General features: G+C 44.0%; 1 protein-coding gene across 1 annotated transcript in view; it reads left to right on the forward strand.

Moving 5' to 3' along the window:
• Positions 1 to 20,436, forward strand: part of LOC148474932 (capping protein, Arp2/3 and myosin-I linker protein 2-like) — a 970,125-nt gene that overhangs the window by 61,271 nt on the left and 888,418 nt on the right. The window contains exons 6-8 of the mRNA XM_088457971.1: positions 27 to 115; positions 3,445 to 3,539; positions 10,888 to 10,971. Of these exons, the coding sequence (XP_088314097.1) occupies positions 27 to 115; positions 3,445 to 3,539; positions 10,888 to 10,971 (268 nt within the window). The remainder of the gene's footprint in view (positions 1 to 26; positions 116 to 3,444; positions 3,540 to 10,887; positions 10,972 to 20,436) is intronic.

A 20,436-nucleotide genomic window follows, 5' to 3' on the forward strand; every position in this document is an offset into this window, starting at 1 on the left:
AATTGTGTGTTTTATCTTGTTTTCAGAGATTGGAGATTTCTGAGCAAATTCTATATGTGATTGGCAGGTCATTGAAAATAGAGGAGTTGGTTTTAGAGAACTGTGGATTAAAATGGTAAGTACATACTGTATGTCCTAGTTATGTTCATGTAATTGCTTGCTAATAATTGGTTTTGCACATGCTCCAGTTCATTCAGGGCAAAGTGGAGAGCTGGCTAATTTTGACCTTTAGGGTAACAAAAATATGTGGCACAGGCTCCTCAGCGTGCAACAGTAGAGAAATGCGGGCATGCTATTACATAGCCAATTAAAAGTATGAAAAATTGTTATATTAAACAGCTGGTTATGGGGGAGGTGTGGTCAATGCTGGAAACGTGGTGATATGTGTCCGACTAACAAAAAATTAATGAAAACACGCATGTCGAGGACTGGGGCACTCTTCCCCTGAATAGCTGGCCCTGGTGGGTGGTAAGGTTTGGGTTTTCCCAATTACTAGAAGTCAGAAGAACAGATGTAGACTGTAGCTGATAGTATAAAGGTGCGTATCCACTAGCAGATAGTGGAATGACAGTACAATTACAACTTTGTAATTGTACAGTCGTTCCTCTTCCCCTGCAGTGCCTACACTGAACAATATATATTGTTCAGTGTAGGCACCCTCCCTCATCACTGACCATGGTCAATCTGTTGTTATAGGCAAATTGACCAGCATGTTCAGGCAATGATAGATGTCGGAAACGACCAGCGGGAGCGCGCATCGCTGGTCGTTTTTGACATTTTCATGCCCGATTTGTGCACGATTAATGAGCGATTGAACGATAACAATATCGTTATCGTTCAATTGCTCATTTTAATCGGCTAGTGGATACCCGCCTTAACGTTTACTGTATTGTAAAAAAAAGGTGGAGCTAGAGCTCAATATGTGGAGAACACTAAGTGGCAGGAAAAATATCACATGTATGGTGTATACATAAAGTGTATACATAGTAACTGTAAACAATACAGATATAATTCAAACAAGAGAAATGCAACTAATAAACTCTAGAATTAGAATACAGTGCAGTTTTCAGAAGAAAAGAGAGAGAGAGCGGGAAAGAGGTGGGGTAGAGAAAGGAGTAGAGAGGGGATAGGTAAGAAAGAGGGGATGGGGGGGAGTAAGGGAGTGTTCCACACTAAAATAAAAACGGTTAGCTGGCTAAATATCTGCAGTGCATAGTTAGAGCTGGATCCATCCAGTATATTTAAACTCAAGCAGGTTAAAGATCTGGTTATGCCAAGAGGTCCAGGGGAATCAAACTTTATGGAAGGAAGTGGAGGAATTCCTCAGAATGATCGTGATATACTCCATTTTATATGTGTGAAGAGGATTCTTACAAGATGAAGCAATTTTACATGTAGCAGGGCTCATGATGTGCAGAACAACTTGTAGGTGTGTATCAAAAGTTAATGGATGATTTAAAGATACCTTTGAAGTTGTTGTTGGCCCAGTCCTTGTGATCAATCAAAAGACTGACTCCCATTGGGATTGAAATGGGATTCTCAACACCAGAGGTGGGCATTAGAGCATTATAGAGGGCAGATATCAGACCTTTGGAGATGTGACCAGGGAGACAAAGTCGCTCAAACTCTAAGGCATTTCTACTGCAATTACATGATTTCAATGAATTTAAAAAAGTGAATAATCTGCAGGTACTGATGGAACTACTGCCTGGTGAACCCAGGAGAATCTACCAGATCTCCAAATAAGGGAAAGACCATTTCCATTTTGACATTTTGAATGCAACCGTTTGTACCTGCCAACCTTCTGTTCTAACGAACTTTGGTCATGTTGATCTTTTCCATGTCGACCTTGTGGTGTAGACCAAATTATTTTTGACCTTTTTATTGTCAAGCTTTTGTATCACACCCGGTCAAGTAAAAGTTTTAGAGACATAATAAGCTCAAATAAAAAATATATAGACATGGGTGGATCCAAAAGTGGGTGTCCGGACCATGAATAACAGAGAAATTTAAGTTCAAATGGCATCTATTTTTTTTACATAGTTTCAGTTTAATCAATCTCTTGATTCCATTTAGGAAAAAGTCTGGTAAGTGGTTCTCAAACCAGTCCAGCTGTCATGACATCATCATCACATGCAAAAGTTTTCCCACAGAAGTGTTCCTTGAGCTTGAGTGTGACTTTCAGTAGGCGTCATCTTCTTCATTTGCAGATATTTAATGATGGCTCGGATTTCATTATTCTCCATTTTTCAGCTTTTAGTGATGTTGTTCCATTTATTATTCAATATCTGCAAAAATAAAAGAAGAATCATGCTGTAATTTTCCACAGTGTTCTACTAAGACCTCTAGAAAATCAATACAGGGTGACATCTACTACAATGTCAGGACACAGACTTTTTGATCCACCCTTGTACAAATACAGGCAATGTGCTGCACAACAGTAAGTATGAAGTTGCTTACCACAGAACTTCAGGATGGAGTAGCTGCACGTAGTAAAATCCACAATGTTTATAGTACGTCAGCGTCTTTGTTCACAATGTGTAGGAGTCTGCTACAATAAACATGTCATGTCTACTGATTGCTGTTAATTATAGATAGTCTGCAGTTATAAATAAACGTGGAGATACTGTCCGAGACTGCTATTCTTAAGAGCTGCTAGCCCTCACAATGCAGATAAATACTACTTTAAACGTCACTCAGATGTCCGCATACAAAATCCCCTTTCAGTTTAATTCAAATGATGTTTAGTTACAGACTTGCCTGAGCAACGCTAGTACTTCATAAATGAAAAAAGTTACCATGGACAGACCATGGCCAGGCTGCAGAGGGTACATGGCTTATACCTTAAAAGCATTAGATCACTCTTCAATCCCCTGGAAATACTAGTGTACATGCACTTCAATGCACATCTTTGTAATGCATGGAAGTGCAAAAGGAAACTTATTTCACAACTTCTTGCTGCTGGCTTGCTCTGTACAGTGAAAATTCCCCAAAAAGATTTGTGTCTCCTAATTTTGGGGAATGAGAGGAATACTGCTGCAGTACTTGCACTAATGATGACATTGGCTCTTTACACAGACTCCTTCTGCCTATAGGCTAAAGTATGAGCTGCTGTGAAGATCATCCCTCTGACCACAAAGAAGGGGCGCAGAGGGCAGAGTCAATTAAGTCATAATACAGGCCCAGTGTATAAGATTGGCCTGCTCATCGGCTCAGGCCACCTTTTGTTTATATTGGTTTCTGTGTACTGGGAAGTTAATTGTCACCTTAAAATGCATAAGGTGTACAAAGACTCACGTTTGAATTAAGAAGCACTTTGAGACCCGTGCTTTTTTGTGGTTTGCAAATGACCCTTATGGTCCAATGATTACACTTCTATTGCACACATTGTAGTTAATTAAAGAGTAATCTAATAGTTGAAAACAAATATTTTTGTTTTTATAGTGAATTTGCTGTGAAGATGGCTCAAGCACTAGACAACAATCCTGGCACTGCGCTCCATACCATAAACCTTTCTGGAAATCCAATAGAAGATAGAGGTATAACTAGATAATAACTTAAGCAATACAATGTTCATATACTGTAAATTTGAACAGATTTAGGACAGATAGCTAATATTGGAAGAATGAGAAGACTACATGTAGACGGTTATCTAGGGAATGATGCATGATGCAAGCTGGTTTGAAGGCTGCATAGATTTTTATTTCAAAATGGTTTTCTTTCTAAGTGGTATTGAATGTACAGAATAATTTAAAAAGTTATACAGAAGTTAAAAAGGAGAAGCACAGAAGGAGCACAATCAACCAGAAATTTCTACTACTGTGAAATGACTACATGTAGACTAATGAGAAGACTACATGTAGACGGTTATCTAGGGAATGATGCATGATGCAAGCTGGTTTGAAGGCTGCATAGATTTTTATTTCAAAATGGTTTTCTTTCTAAGTGGTATTGAATGTACAGAATAATTTAAAAAGTTATACAGAAGTTAAAAAGGAGAAGCACAGAAGGAGCACAATCAACCAGAAATTTCTACTACTGTGAAATGACTTATAATAAACTGCTGTGCATTTGGACATCCTGCAACTCCACACCAGCTTTCATTATAACCTGAACACCTTTCGTAACAACCTGCTTTTACACTAAAAGGAACTACCACTTTGTTTGCTGCATGTTTCATTTTTATATGTATTTTTTTTCTACTCTGTGCTGTGTTTAAATCATTCCTGTTCCACTGTCAATATATCTTTATGTCACTGTAATTTTACAATTGTTGTACACCCACGCATTTTTTAAATTGTTTAATCCTAATTTAATAGTACTACAACATAAACAGCTCCAAACTCCATATCTTCACTATATTGCAGTTGTGCCTTTATATTTACCAGCACTTCCTTTTATCTGCATTTTAGACATTTTAACTGCACTGTTCCTGTACTGTATCTTGCACTCGTCGCTACTGATATTTTTCTTCCCTCCAATTCCCTCATCTACCTCATGATTCTCTTTTCTACAACTCCCCCCTCAATCAGCAACTAGATAATTCTCTCTTCTACCACCAGCTCCCGCCTCTTTCCCCCCTCCAAAGCCTCCACCACCTTCTCCTCCTCTCCCTCTCTCCTTTCCCGTCACCCTTCATCCCCTCTATTACTCTCCCCTGTATCTCTCATTACTCTATTATCAATCACTTATCTTCCATCATAGCAGTGGCGTAACTAGGGTACATGGAGCCCAGGGCAAAATTAAAAATGGAGCCCCTCCCTATGTGCACGTGCTGAAAAAATGGGCGTGGCCACTAAAACATGGGGCGTGTGAACATGATACACCCCTTTCTCAAAACTGTGGGAACATTCCTTTCCATTACATATGCATCTTTTATGCCCCGAGTAGTAGTGACCCTCTTGCAATGCTCACTGTAGTAGTGCCTCTTATGCAATGTCCCCAGTAGCAGTTCACCGTGTAGTAGTGCCCTTTATACAGTGCCCCCAGTAGTGGTCTCCCTTATGCACGCCCTCAGTAGTGCCCCTTGTACAGTACCCCAAGTATGCAGTGCCACCAGTAGTGGTCCCTCTTATGCAGGCCCCCAGTAGTGCCCCTTATACAATACCCCAGTACTGGTCCCCCTTATGCAGGCCCCCAGTAGTGCCCCTTACACAGTGCCCCCAGTAGTGATCCCCCCTATGCTGTGCCCCTTATACAGTGTCTTTAGTAGTGCCCCCGGCCAGCAGTGCATAACAGACAGACAGACAGACACAAAACACTCACTAACTTAACTGAATCCCCGTTCCTGCCGTGCCTGACGCTGTCTGCTCCTCCGTCCTCCCACTCGATCCCGCTCAGTACAATGGGAGAGATGTCATGATGTCTCTCCCATCACCCACTGCAGGAGCCAGAAGGCGGAGCTCATGAATGAGCTCCAGCCCGGTTCTGGCAGTGGGCACAGCAGCCAATGAGAGTCTGTCTGACTCTCATTGGCTGCTGAAACACACACATCACCACCGGGTAGTATAAGTGTACTACCCAGCACCGGCGGCGATGTGTGTGGAACCTCGTAGTGCGGACTAGGGCGGGCTTGTACCGTGACCAGTCATGCCCCCCTGTGCCGCTGGTCCCACGGTGCAGAGGGGCACGGGCCCCAGCGGCCCTGCCCTAGTTATGCCTCTACATCATAGTCCCGCTGCCCCACCATCCTTGATAACTTTGCTTCCTGCATCCCAATACCTCTCTTCAGACTTTTCCTCCCTCATCTTAATTGAATTCAATATCCCTATAGATGTCCCCACAGAATCCATTGTCTCTAATCTCCTTACCCTCACATAATCACTTAGTCTCTCCCAGTGGACCTTCTAAGCATCCCTTGTGAGTGGAAGAAATCCCGCTCCAATGAAGTCTTCATATATTTAGAATTTATGCTCCCAATCTACAGTACTGCCCTCTCCCTCTCTAAACGGTACTTAAAGACCCTTATCTCCTCCCAGTCCCTGTAGTCTCTTTGCCACTTTCAACTGCCTTCTCTGCCTCCTCCTCCTCATTTCCCCTCCTCTCTCTCTGACTTAACTTTGCCACCCACTTCACATCTAAAATTTACTCCATACGTCAGGACATCACATTCTTCCAGACCCCCAGCACCCCATCCCTTCCTTTTCCAGTCTACCCCTCTCTTTCCATCCTACCAACTCTTACCTCTCTCTCCCCAGTATCTGGAGATTAAGTCATGGCCCTCACCAGGACCTCCCCCCTTCCACCTCCCCCTTGACTCTGTCCCTGCCTCCTCCACAACCTATCTCCTGTTACCAGTTTCCATCTTGCCTATCTTTTCAATCTCTTCCTCTCATCAGGCATTGTCCCCTCTGTATTCAAGCATGTCCTTGTCTCCTCCATTCTTAAAAAACCCACCCTTGATCCTAACACTCTCTCCAACTTCGGCTCCATCTCTCTCCTCCCATTTGCCTCCAAACTCATTGAGCAGGTCGTCTACAACCGCCTTACAGTCTTTCTCTCCTCCCATTTCAGTCTGGCTTTTGCATAACCTCACTTCCCATAATTTCATTATCTATTAACAGCATTAATTAGGCATTCCTGCCTGCCAGTAATATTGCTAAGTTTCTGCACCTAGTGGATGGTACCGCGGCCGCTGCACGATGTGCAGTTCCCTGTTCCTGAACAGTTGCCTGTGTACCCTAGTCCTGTGTCCAGTTATCCTGCCTTTGTATTCCTACGTCCTTGCTCCCAGCCTCAGGGGTTAAGGCTGGGAGCAAGTACGTAGGACGAGACCCGTACGCTAAGCTGCGCTCTCTCACTGCCAAAAGGGCCTGGGAACACAAATTCTGAGATCGCACTGTCTGGTGTAAGAACGCCCTCTATGTCTTAGAGAGCAATGGCAGAGTGAGCGCACACCGATATAAAGACGCCCACTTTTCGTTCTTAACACACATCATCTCCAGGAAGTGTATGATTAATCAGAACTATCGAGAGCCATCAGAGCTGCACGCAGCGTGTGAGGTAGACCCTACCTCACATCGCAAGCACTGCGATCACTGCAGGCTGAAATACAACCAAGTGACGTGTATAATGACGCTTCCATGCTAATTATGCACTCCCATAAAACTCCGTTTTGACGGCCAGACACGCCTGCGTTCACAGCACCACTCTCCCGTTCACAAGCACCTTCCCCTGTTACCACCCACAAACGGCACTATCTGCCACTCAAAGTAGCGCTCAGTCTTTCTGTTAAGAGCGCACAATTCCTGATCGCAATGACTGGTTAGCGCACTGCGATGCATACGCATGCGCAAACGGGCGACAATCGCCCATAGCGTGCGTCCGCAGCTTAGCGTCCGTGTCTGAATCGGGCCCTCAGTCCTCAGTGTTCTGTCCCTGCCAGTTCTTCTCCTGTGTCCTGCTGAATTCTGCTCTGTATCCATATCCAGTTCCGTGTCTGTGCTAAGACCCCCCAGCTTACCTTCGGTGTCAACTTCGGTCTGTGTCCAGTCTCAGCGAGTTCCTGTGGATTCATGCTGCCAGCTCAATTATATCAGGTCCTAGTCCTGCTGCAACTCCAGCCTGCATCCTGAGTAGCTGGCCTGCTACAGCCCAGTCCGTATCCTGTATAACTGGTTCAGCTATACTCCAGCTTGCATCCTGAGTAGCTGGCCTGCTACAACCCAGTCCACATCCTGCATAACTGGTTCAGCTATACTCCAGCTAGAATCCTGAGTAGCTGGCCTGCTACAATCCAGTCCGCCTCCTGCGTAGCTAGTTCAGCTATACTCCAGCTAGAATCCTGAGTAGCTGGTTCTGCTAGAATCCAGATTTGTATCCTATCTTTCTAAATATGTGCACATCCAGCCTGTGTGGCTGTGGTTGCCTATTGGAGCAAAGCATATTCACCCCATCTGTGTCTGTATTGCAATTCTGCAGTTTGGTCCATCACAGTTCAGCCAGAAAGTCTCCCAGTAGCAAACTCCAGTACACACCTGCACCTGTTTGCTCCTACTATTACCATTGCCTTGCTGTGATTCCAGAAAACACTCTGCTCCAGATATTTCTGCAATTAACTCTTGCCTTGCCTGGTGCTAACTCCAGGTTAATTACCCTGTGGATCCCTGTCGATTTCATGAGCCCCATCACCGAACTCTAGGGTTCTCATGCAAATAGTGCAGGTTCATCCCTAACATCATCTCCAGCTTGGACTGCTGTAGCCTCCTACTTTTTGGCCTCCCTGCCTCCCATCTCTCTACACTCCAATCTGTCCTCAATGCTGCTGCTTGTCTCATCTTCCTCTCCAAATGCAATACATCTACATTCCCCTTCCTACAAGCACTCCCATCTGCCAACTCCGTTCCACAAATACATGTTGCCTCTCCTTCCAACTGATTACTTCCTTCCACTCCCATCTCCAAGATTTTGCCAGTGCTGCTCCACACCTTTGGAATTCTCTCCCCCTCTTAATCAGATTCTCCACCTCTCTACTAATCTTCAAACTGACTCTCATGACCCATTTATTCATCAAAGCTTTCCAGCTCTCATCCTAACCCATTTCTCAATGCTCCTTCCTCACTATCTACCCCAACTGTGTAACCCCTGTCTGTCTACCCCTCCCCTTTAGAATGTAAGTTCTCACGAGCAATGCCCTCTTCCCTCACTTGCTTCTCCTTCCCTTACTTATACTATCATTTACTCCCCATAACGCCATTTAACATTGGTTGCTGATGCCCTGCTGCTTATTTAAGTGTTATGCAGCAATATTTATAAACCATGTCAGTGTCCTGCATTGTTTTGTACTGTTAATAATAGTTTTTGTTGTGTGCTCATTTGTTAATGTACTTTGTAAGGAAATGCAGAACCCTTATGGCACTATATAAATAAATGATAATAATATAAATAATAATGATGTTCCGGGAAGGTACAAGGACAAGTAACAAATGAGGGTGGTGTTGGTGTGATTATCCTGCAATACAGTGATTCCCAACCTCGGTCCTCAAGGCACACCAACAGTCCTGATTTTAGTGATACCCATGCTTGTGCACAGATGGTTAAATCAAAGTAACTGAGGTACTAATTAGGTCACCTGTGCTCAAGTATCAAGTATGTCTATCCTTAAAACCTGGACTGTTAGTGTGCCATGAGGACAGTGGTTGGGAACCTCTGCTGCAATGGATGCATTTTGGCTAGGTAAGGAGGCACTTAGGGAGATATCTAATGAAAGAGGCCCGGAATACATCTGTAGTGATGAAGGTGTTGGTGTAAGTAACCACCAGTTAGAGCAGTGTTGGGCTCAGTGGCATCATGGTAGGATTAGAGGCATACTGTACATCTAGTGAGTGAAATATTGGTTTAGGTGTGCAGTGACAGATAGTGAGGGTAGATAGAATTGGAGGCACAGGGACAGGTAATCAGTGGTGTTCATGTATATACGAGGTTGAGTCAAAAATTATCCGCACTCTGGCTGTAGAATTTATTTTAATCAACTTTCAGAAAAGACATATACATTATTTTTCAACATAATCTCCCTGTTTTTTAATTCACTTTGTCCATCTGTCAACAAGTATTACCTCATTAAACAATGTTTTAGGCTGAGCTTCATCAGGCGTGAATCTTCATCCTCTTAGGGCTTCTTTCAGGGGACCAAACAGGTGATAGTCAAATGGGGCAAGATCAGAACTATAGGATGCTCACCTCAAAGTGAAGTTTTTTGAGAGTGTCGACAGTATGAACAGTGGTGTGCTGATGTGCATTGTCATGCAACAACACAACGCCCTTGGATAGCAGTCCTGTGTTTTGTTTGAATTTTAGGTTTCAGCTCTTCAGTGAGCATCTCACTGTAATGAGCACTGTTGATTGTCGAACCTTTTTCCTGATAATGTTCCAATACTGGTCCTTGTGAATCCCAGAAAACTGTAAGCATCAATTTTTCAGCTGATGGTTGACTTTTGAACTTTTTCTTGTTTGGCGATTGAGGATGTTCTATTCCATATTCTGCCATTTAGTCTCAGGCTCGTAGTGATGAATCCATGTCTCGTCACCAGTAATGATTCTTTATAAGAATCTTATATATACTTCTTTATAAGAAACTCGGTCCAAATTCTGTTTGCAGGTATCTAAACGCTTCTGTTTGTGCTCTTCCGTGAGTTGTTTCGGTACCCATCTCGCACAAACCTTTCGAAACCAAGTCTGTCGTGGATTATTGCATAGGCAGAGCCATGGCTGATTTGCAAATGATTTGCAACATAATCCACTGTCACTTGTCTATCCAACAGAATCAGTTCACGTGCACGCTCAATGTTCTCATCAGTCGTGGACATGGATGGACGTTCAGCTGCTTCTTCTTGGGTGACACTTGAGCAACCTTCTTGGAATTTCTTTATCCATTCATTCACACTTCTTTGTGACAAAACACTTTCTCCATACTGTGCACAAAGTCTTCAATAAATATTGGCACCAGACACACCCGCAGACCACAAGAAACGAATCACTGCATGCTGCTCTACTTTCATGCAAATCACAAGTGGGGCAGCCATTTTTTCTTTCACTGCAGTCACAAATGAACTGATGTAACATGTACAAACCTGCACAGCAGTGACTGGGGAGACAGCGACCTAAAACGGAAAACGTTGATATGACAGTGTGGCCAACAGAAGTTTTAATATAACTGGAGTGTGGATCATTTTTGACTCACCCTCGTATAAGGGTCTGGAATCTCATGGAGGCAGACGTCCAGTGTAGAGGTAACCAGGTTGGTTGTCCAGCAAGAGAGGCATGAGGGTAGTTATCCAGTTATGTATTTATAGGGTAACTGTTTTCAGTAAGTGGGAGGGATCAATGGTGAGAATATCTTTGAAAATTTGCTGCTTTATAGAAATTAATAAATATTTTTAACTGTTTCAGGAATAGCTGCAATTAGCCGACATTTTGAGAAACATCAACGCTTACATCATCTAAACTTGGCTAGAACATTAGTAACACCAAAAGGTAAATCATTTCTTTACATACTACCTTAATAGACAAGGCATATTGAATTTTTTTTAAGTAATATATATTTGCCAACTATATAAAGCATTGATAGAAAATATGCAGAATAGATCACATTGGTCATGGTGTGAATATCTTATTCCAAGGGTATGCACATATTCAGGGGATGGGGAGTAAACTGAGTAAACAGATCCTCCTCCTGAAATGGTTCCTATCCACACCTCCAAACTTGGTCAAGATTTCTGCCTCAGCTACAAAGGTGTCCTCATACATCTGGCTTCAATATGCCACACAGCGCGACTTGCCTGGCGTGAGTGGGCCGCCAGGTTCCGTGCTACTCTGCTAGCAAAAATGCATGTAAGTCGCAATGTGGTGCAACTGGGATGCACCAGCAGACTGTGTTGATTAATTTGCTATGCGACACTTGTATATCTATGTGCACCTGAGTTTGTATATGAACCACAACAGAACCTTGCATGACAAAATCTGCAGCCTATACATTGTAACACTTCATATACAGAGTCAGAGGGGTAAATTTACTAAAGTGAAAGTTTTTAGAAGTGGAGATGTTGCCCATAGCAACCAATCAGATTCTACTTAACATTTAAATAGCACCTTCTAGAAGATAATAGCTAGAATATAATTGGTTGCTACGGGCAACATCTCCACTTCAAAAAACTCTCACTTTAGTGAATTTATCCCAGAGACTCAGTCGCACACAGATATACAGGTTTTGCATATCAAATTAATCAGCACAGTCTGCTGGTGTGTCCCAGTCACATCACAATACGACTTAGACACATTTTCAGCAAAAAAGATTCCCAGCACGAGCAGAGTCTCATGTGACTGGGCACGCAGAGAGGGGATTTTCAGTGCAGCAGCAGCAAAGTTGTATAAGGACACATTTATAATATATGTTGTTTTATGCTTGGTTAATTTAATAATTAAATATATTCAGATTTTTACCTAGAAGGTGTGTGATAGAAGTGTGTACCCAATGCCTAAAGGTATCAAGTCTTTTAGTCAGCAGTCAGTTTTGTGTGCGGGATCAATATTCCTATCATCTAAAGTTCAATTCCTGTAATTTGCTAACAAGGACAAACACCAGTTCCCACCCTCATAGCTTGGGGTGTAAGAGAAATAATTTGTCAAGATGCCCCAGCAGATGAAGTCATTTTCTTAACAATGGAACACAGTGGGTCCAGAGGAGGGCCAACACCGCACACCCTGCACCCATTTCAGTCACTTAACTCCTGTTCATTTGGCCACTATATGTTGATATCTTTGAAAATTTGGCACCAATTGGAAATACGAAGTAATCACCAGAAATATGGTGCCAGCATCATATTTCCAAAAATAATGCCATATTATTACGCATGAGGCAATTTTTTTTCAGGGAGTAGGGAGCTCACAGACATCTGCATATAGGCCTCTTCCAGTCTTAAAATGCCCTTGATGGCACACAAGGATGTAAGTATATTTAAGAAAGAGATGTGCACAAACCTCCTTGTTTTGAACTTGGTTCTAAATCCTAAATGTGTTTTGGTTTTGGCAAAATTCCCCATAATTGTGGTTTGGTTTTGGATTCCTTTAAAAATTGTTAAAAACAGCTAAAAGCATGAAATTTGTACCTGTTTTGTTTCTACAGCACCATTTACATCATCAACATTCTTTTCCAGTCATTTGACCACCTCACAGCTCACAATATTGTATTCACCAATATTGGCCAAAGGTTGTAGCAAGCTGCCTGGCTAAACTAAGTGACAGAGCAGCAGCACAAATACTTGGCAGTTTAAAAGAATATAGCACATCTATGAAACATAGGGGCACAGCAGTGGCCCTAATAGCCTAAAAGTAAAAGCCTAGTAGAAAATATAATATATTGCCAAAACACTTCTCCAAACAGTAAAATCACAGTCCTCAGGTCAGTACAGGTGATTGCTGTCTGAATAAAGTCTAGTAGAAAACTAGATCCCCATCAAGCTTACTACAAACAGCAAATCACAGGCCTGAGGCCAGTATAGGTTATTCAAGCCAAATGCCTAATAGAAAATAAAATAAATGAATAAGTTAATATCAACAGTTTTCAACCAGTAAATCACAGGCTTCAGGCCAATACAGTGAATTTAGTTAAAACTGAAAAAAGACAAATAAACACAATACACACACCGCATGTTGTATACATTTAATAAAAAAACACTCCTCCACACACCCTCTTTCACAATTTTTGCTTACAAACTGAAGGGATCACTTTCTCTTCAATCCATGTAGCAGCCACAAATTCTTTTCAAAACAAAAAATTTTTGCACTGTCATCCATGAAGGGTCCCGTCACAGAGTGACCAGTTACTACTGGTCACTCCATAGAAATGAATAGGAAAGCACTGATTAGCAACCCTTCCCACTGTCTCAGCCAATCAGTGCTCCCCATTGATTTCTATGGAGTGATCAGGGAGTATGGGGATTCTCAAAGTAACCGAATAGCCCAGGACTTAACCAGTAGTGTGGTTTATTGAGTGCATATACAAGTAGGTATGCAGTGGATATATTGAAGGATCTCAGTGGAGCTAAGTGGAATATGTCCATGTCCCACTGTTGCACTCTAACACAGTGACAAGATGGTGACGCACATGCACAGAAGGCCAAACGTCAGCCATCTTGGTAACGAGCACACACCATACTTCAACATAAAGCACTATTTTATTACCTATTATTTTATTATTAACCCCGCACACAGTGACAAGATGGTGACCAAATGGCAGCCATCTTAGTAAGTAGTGCACTCCATACTTCAAAATAAAGAACTATTTTATTAGCTATTATTTTAATTTTAACCCCGCACCAGGGATGCGAGGCATAGCCTTAGGCCAGGGCTGGTTGTTCCTCTGGAGCGTAATCCCCCTTTTATTTTTGGGGTATAGACTTTTAGAGGAATTCCAACCATTTTGGGGATGATTCCCATTATGGCAGGGGAACCCCACGCTGTGTGTCTCCCTGCTATATCATCAGTCCCCTGGCTGGTTCAGCCTTGTTCTGGTTATTGGACAAGAGGGGGAACCCCACACCATTTTTACCCATATTTTCCAATATCAGACCAGACTAAGAGGTCCAGGGCTGCTTATTGAGCTGGGTTTTGACCCTATGCATTTTTTAAAAATTAAACATTTATTCTGTTTATACTATTTTTTTTTTACACATAACTAAGCCTGCACAGATCATACTGATCGGTTCAGTGCTTTCAGCTTGCCCACAAAAGCGGAGCTGCTTCATTGAGGAATAGGAAGTAGACAGGGAGGAATTTATATGCAATCTACACACAAGATTCTACATTTCCTAGATGACAAAATATTGCCCCAATTATAGACCCTGATTTGGCTTGGGGACCAAGGCATGCCTTGGTTTGACGCAATACCCCCAAGTTAGAGTGTGTTCGGTTTTCAGCAAAATCAAACTGCCCATCTCTGGTTAATTGTGGTATTTTTATATTGTTTCAATTATTGTTTCAATTATAATGGACAGTAATACAGAATGTATGAGTATATAAGTCGGTCTGGATCGTTTTAATCCTTCAGAACCGAATTTCGGATTTCAGTATTTCCGAGTTGAGGCTCGGATGTGCGCCGCATGTCAAATTTGGATCTCAAAAAGAGGCAAGACTTAATTTTCCCATAAATATGTTATCTTGTGTGTTTTGGATCTTATATAAATTACTTTCTCCCATTATAATGTGCAATATTAAAAGTAGCAAGTGTGGGGAGTAGGTCTACCAAATGTAGTTTCAGTACACCCTGTCAATTTTGGGGAGAGGGTGCACTGTTGACTATCCTCTCTGGCATTCTCTGTTCAGTAGCAAGTGTGTGTTCAGTATTGTGCTGCTGGCAGTTTGTTTACACTTTACAGTCACTGTGTATGCTGCAAGGGAATGGGTACGATATACCGGCGGCTGAATCACCGCCGGTTCTAATCCCGAAGCTGGAAGCCCGAAGGCTGAAGATCCTGACAGGGGAGGTAAGTAGGCTATTGCTACCCCTCTCCCCACCCTAACCCTAACTCTCCCTGTTTGGTGGCTAACCCCAACCTCCCCTTCTAGTGCCTAACCCTAACTTCCTCATGTTGGTGTCTAACCCTAACCCCCCTCCCCACACCCTAAACCTAACCCTCTAGGGGGGGGTGCCTAACCCTAACTTCCTCCCAAGGGTGACTAAACCTAACCCCCCCATCACTGGGGACAGAGCTGTACTTACCAGTGTCCGGACGTTCGGCATTCTGACGTTCGGTATACTGATGCCGGTATCTTGATGTCCTTTGGGATTTTGGTGTCGGCATTTCCTCCGGCGGCGGGATGCTGGCGTCGTATTTCTGCGGCTGGCATCCCATCCACCAACCATTTGACTACATTGTGCTGCAAGAATGCACTGTGAGATTGCATTGAATTGTCAAATTCAGGGGACTGTAGGTGTATTTTGACCCTGCAGTGCAAATTAACAACCTGAAAAGTTAAAGGGTTTTGCTCAAAATACAAATGATTTAAAACTAATTTTACTTTTACTATGTGCAGTCCATTATCCCTCTTTTAAAGGGAACTGTAAAAGTTCAAGGGAATGTAAGTGTATTTTGCCGATTACACCCACAAAGGAATCAAGGATTCCTTATGTTCAAAAGACAATTGTTTATTCTGTTTTGTACAAATACAGTAAAGGGGTATTGTTATGTGAGGCCTGGTATCATGTATACTGTATGATAAGTATTTGGAGAGGCAAAAATACAGGATGCTTTCCATGTTTAACTGTGCAGTTCAACAATGGGTGCAGCGACGGTGGAGAAAGATCTAATAAACCTACGGTAATAATTAGAGAAGCCGAGGAAGCACTGGGCTGCTTTGAGGGAAGTCGGCTGGACCCATTTCAGTATAGCTTCGACTTTACGAGAATCCATGGAGAATCCCTGGGGAGAAATTACGTAGCCTAGGAAAGAAATCTGGGTGGCATCAAAATCACATTTCTCCAGCTTAGCGTAGAGGTGATTATCTTGTATTTTCTGTAGAACTAGGCGTACATGCTGATGATGTTGGTCCAGCGACTGGGAAAAGATGAGAATGTCATCCAGATACACGACAACACACTTTCCCAGGAATTCTCGAAGGACATCATTGATAAGATCATGGAAGACTGCCCGAGCATTGGATAGGCCGAGTGGCATAGTCGTAATGTCCCGAGTGAGTACTAAAGGCCATCTTCCACTCATCCCCACTCCTAATTTGGATCAGGTTGCATGCTCCTCAAAGGTTGATTTTTGATGTTGGCCTGGCGCAGCTGATCGAAAAGTACAGAGATAAGAGGTAGTGGATAGGAGTTCTTAATGTGATGTTGTTCAAACCTCTATAATCTATACATGGATGGAGGGAACCGTCCTTCTTTTCCACGAAAAAGAAACCAGCCCCCACCGGTGACTTAGAGGGACAGATAGAAAAAAAAAAAGAAAACATGGCAGTTGTAGCACATGATGAGCTGGACGCACAAAGACTCAGGTGCATAAGATGCTGCTAGGGAACCAGGAGACAAGAAGGGTGTTCACACGGGATGTAGTCATGAGACCGTCGGCCGTGATGTTGCCGGTCTAAAGACATACAAGGGACTTAAGATAGGTATCGAAATACTGACGCCTATCTTAATCCCGATGCTGGTATCCGGAAGGACGCCAGCCTGAACGAGGTAAATCCAGGGCACCCTTAGCTGTTAGCCACGAGGGGGGAGGGTTAGGGTTAGGCACAAAGGGGGTTATTCAGACCCGCTCGCGAGCGCAGGACGCTCGCAAGCGGGTCGATGTTCCCCCACTGCGTATGTGCACGACGGAGGGAGCTCCATCGTGCGCATGCGCGAGACCCTGCGAGCGACGGACTCTCCATCGCTCCGGGTCTCGCACCAAAGGGGGCGTGCTGTCGATGTTGATTGACAGCACGCCCCCTTTGGTGGGCGTGCTGGGGGCGTGCCTGCCAGACGGAGGCGTTCCCATGGGACCACCTAACGTCTGAAGCCGGCCCCACTGACATCACTAGTGATGTCAGTGGGAGTGATTTTGGCTCTGATAGAGCCAAAATCACTCCAGGGCTTGCGGCAGCGAGACCCTACTGCAGGGTCTCCGTCCCAAGCCCGATGGTCGCGATGGTCAAGACCATCGCAACCATCATCATGGACGCTCGCATATGCTGTGGGTGGTCACCCACAGCTATGCGAGCGTCCAGGAGGCCGCTCCATTTTCATGGAGGAGGGCACTGATTCAGAGCGAGCGCTCTGGTCAGAGCGTTCGAGTCGGAATCAGGCCCAAAGATAACAAAATACCAAGGACTGAATCCGCATCCTCAGAGCGGTAGGAGGCTGACTGTTCCACTGAACAGTGATATCAGGTCTCACAGCTGCATGCATAACTTCAGAGAACCGCAGCGCCTAACCACCGGACACACCACCGGCCTATTATCGCATGAGGAATGCAAAGAACAGATATCATGACTTCAGATGACTTAGGGCCTCATTTATCAACCAGTTTTATTATTAACGAGTGATAAAACTTATTGCGTATGATAAATGGTGCTCCAGCCAATTAGCTCCCAACTGTCATTTTTCAAACAGATGACAGTTAGGAGCTGATTGGCTGGATCACCATTATTATACGCAACAAGTTTTATCACTCGTTGTGAATGATAAAACTTGGCCCTAAGGGGTCTATGTAGTATGCCTTGGAGAGAGATAAAGGGGTCTATTCATAGAGCAGTGAATTGTCCTGTTTAGCCAAAAACAGGGCTTTTCACTGCCCTCAGCAATTCATAGAGTGGGTTACCGTGGAGAAGGTTATTCCTCCAGCGACATCCCCTGCTTCGTGTATGAATCGCATCACCATACCTTTGTATGGTGAGTGCAATTCATAAAGGAACGGAAATCTCAGCTTTCCGTTCTATTGCTGAGTACAGATTCGCTATCTCAGGATGGCGTAATCTGTACTGCGAACCGAATAGAGCAGGAAAGTTGCATACTTCCCTGCTGTCTGCCCGGCACCCGGCGCTGGCTCCGCACCCTGATACCCTGCATCCATTGCAGTAGGTCTGACCTGACCTGCTGCTATCAGACGCCGGTGCATGCGCATTGGAAAGCAGGCATATCGGGCTCCCGATAAGTGTGTCTCTTCTTCCAGGAATCGCGGAGGGGGCCGGATACCACATGAAGAAGTCGGATAGGTAAGTGTACATGAATGGCTACTAATCATCACTATATATAGCATCAATGTGATGCGATATATAGTGATATTTTTCAGTAGCCACTTCATGTTCTTCATGAAAAGACCCCAAAATGCCAACCAATCAGCTCCTAACTGTCACTTTACAGGCTGTGTTTGAAAAATTACAGTTAGGAGCTGCTTGGTTGTTACCATCCTGGTCGCGACCATCGCGACAATCGGGCTTGCGACGAGCCCCTTGTGGTAGGCTCTCGTTCCCGCAAGCCCCAGTGAGCTTCTGGCTTCGGGAACACCTCCGTTTGGCCAGCCACCCCACCTGACCCGCCTACCAAATGGGGCGAGCTGTCGATCAACATCGACAGCCGCCCCTTTTGGATGCGAGCACCAGAGCGAGTGATTTCTCGCTCGCTCCGGGGCTCGCGCACGGCCATCGACCCGCTTGCGAGTGCAATCTGAATCAGGCCCTGTGTACAGTAGGTATGTTCCCAACCCAATATGCTTGATTTTCAAGGAGAAGGGGACGCAGAATTTGTAGCAAAACTGAAAAATGAAACCCAGTGGGCAGATGTTGGGACAGTAGTAAAGACAGTAGCCTCAGAAATATGCGTTTGCATAGAAACAACAGAATAAGGGCATGATTCAGAAAGGATCGCTATTGCGATCACAACAGCGATTAAGCTCGCAGTCTCACTGTGAAAATATGCTAACAATTGCAATTGCAATGCCATCGCAGCCTAATATAAAGATGCCAACTTTACCTTACACACAACCGTAATACTTTGCAAGAATGCGAAATACTCGGTAACATCAAGTACCATCAGAGCCTCACGTACACTTGACCTTACTCAGGAATTGCTAACCTTATCGCACGCAGTGATAGCCCAAGATGCGTATGGCATCGCAGTGGCTAATTTATGCACGCCCCTGTAACTGCATTCAAACACACTGGCACGCCTGTGTTTTGCCGACAATCCCCAGGTCACCACCCCAAACGGTCACTTCCTGTCAATCACTCTGTGATGGGTCTGCGTAGTCACTGCGATCGCAGTCCCGATTGCAGTGGAGTCTTCGTGCATGTGCACTGCAATGCCTACGCATGCGCAGAACGCAACAATTGCAATCACAATTGTAATCGCAGTTGTGATCGATAATGAATCATGCCTTCAGTTCTAAGGCTAGTAAAGGTTGGGTCCCCAGTCTCAAAGTCACTTTGTAACTGAAAGTGAGTAGCTGGAGGGGGAGCTTGGTCATTCATAGGAATCGAGTCATAGTCTGAAAGAGACATCAAGTGATTAAATCTGCGGTCTATGGGCTTGATTTAGCAATGGACGCAGCAAATTTTTGGCCACAGATTCTAGATGTTCGGGTATCTGCACATGCCCCATACCTGTACTGCGTATGTGCAGTACTGGTCTGCGTTCTCGCTCGTAGTTCGACAGCAAACTGTCAGTGATTGCCAGTTTGTTGCTGAATTAGGGCAGCGAGGGGGCGGCGATGGCCTCAGCTTCCCAAAATGGAGGAGTGTCATCACCATTGTGAGGGAGTGATGAGCACAGGTCCTCTGTTGGCTGACGGAGATTTCTTGGCTTGCGATAACGGAGACCACGGAGATCCATCATAGAGCGATTGACAGGCAGAGAGCATTGGGGGATGGTGTAGGGGGAGTGGTTGGCAAAACGCAGATGTGCCTGTTTGTTTGGAAGCCATTGCATGGGCATGCATAAATTAGCCAGTGCAATTGCATATGAAGCTTGAGTACTTACTGCAAGTTAGCAATTTCTAAGTAAAGTCAGTACTGCTGTAATTCTGCATAAGGGGCCGATGGTACTCAATGTTACCGATGTTCATGGTGGTTTGTAAGGTATTACGGATGTGAGATGCACAAATAGTGATGACTGTGCTAGGTGTTGAGTGGTATTTATATTGCAAATTATAAATAAAAATCAATGTCTGCTCTCTAATAAATAAACATGAGGCTTGTTTTATATACAACTAATCATGATTTATTTAAAATAAAAGCATGAGCACATCTTAAAACTCAACTCAACTGATGTGAGATAGCGGTAGTGGGAGGCAGTGGGCGTCTCTATGCTGTTAGTGCGACAGCATTGCAATAGCATTCATTAGCATATTTTCGCAGCAGACCTGCGTGCGATTACAGAGCTGCGAACCGTAGTGAATCAGGCCCTTAGTCAGCAGCAGTTACCACTAATAGCTCCAAGGGTCTCCCCACAATCAG

The sequence above is a fragment of the Taudactylus pleione genome, unplaced genomic scaffold (genome assembly GCF_031769625.1).
Source record: "Taudactylus pleione unplaced genomic scaffold, aTauple2 ptg000799l, whole genome shotgun sequence".
Classification (NCBI taxonomy): domain Eukaryota; kingdom Metazoa; phylum Chordata; class Amphibia; order Anura; family Myobatrachidae; genus Taudactylus; species Taudactylus pleione.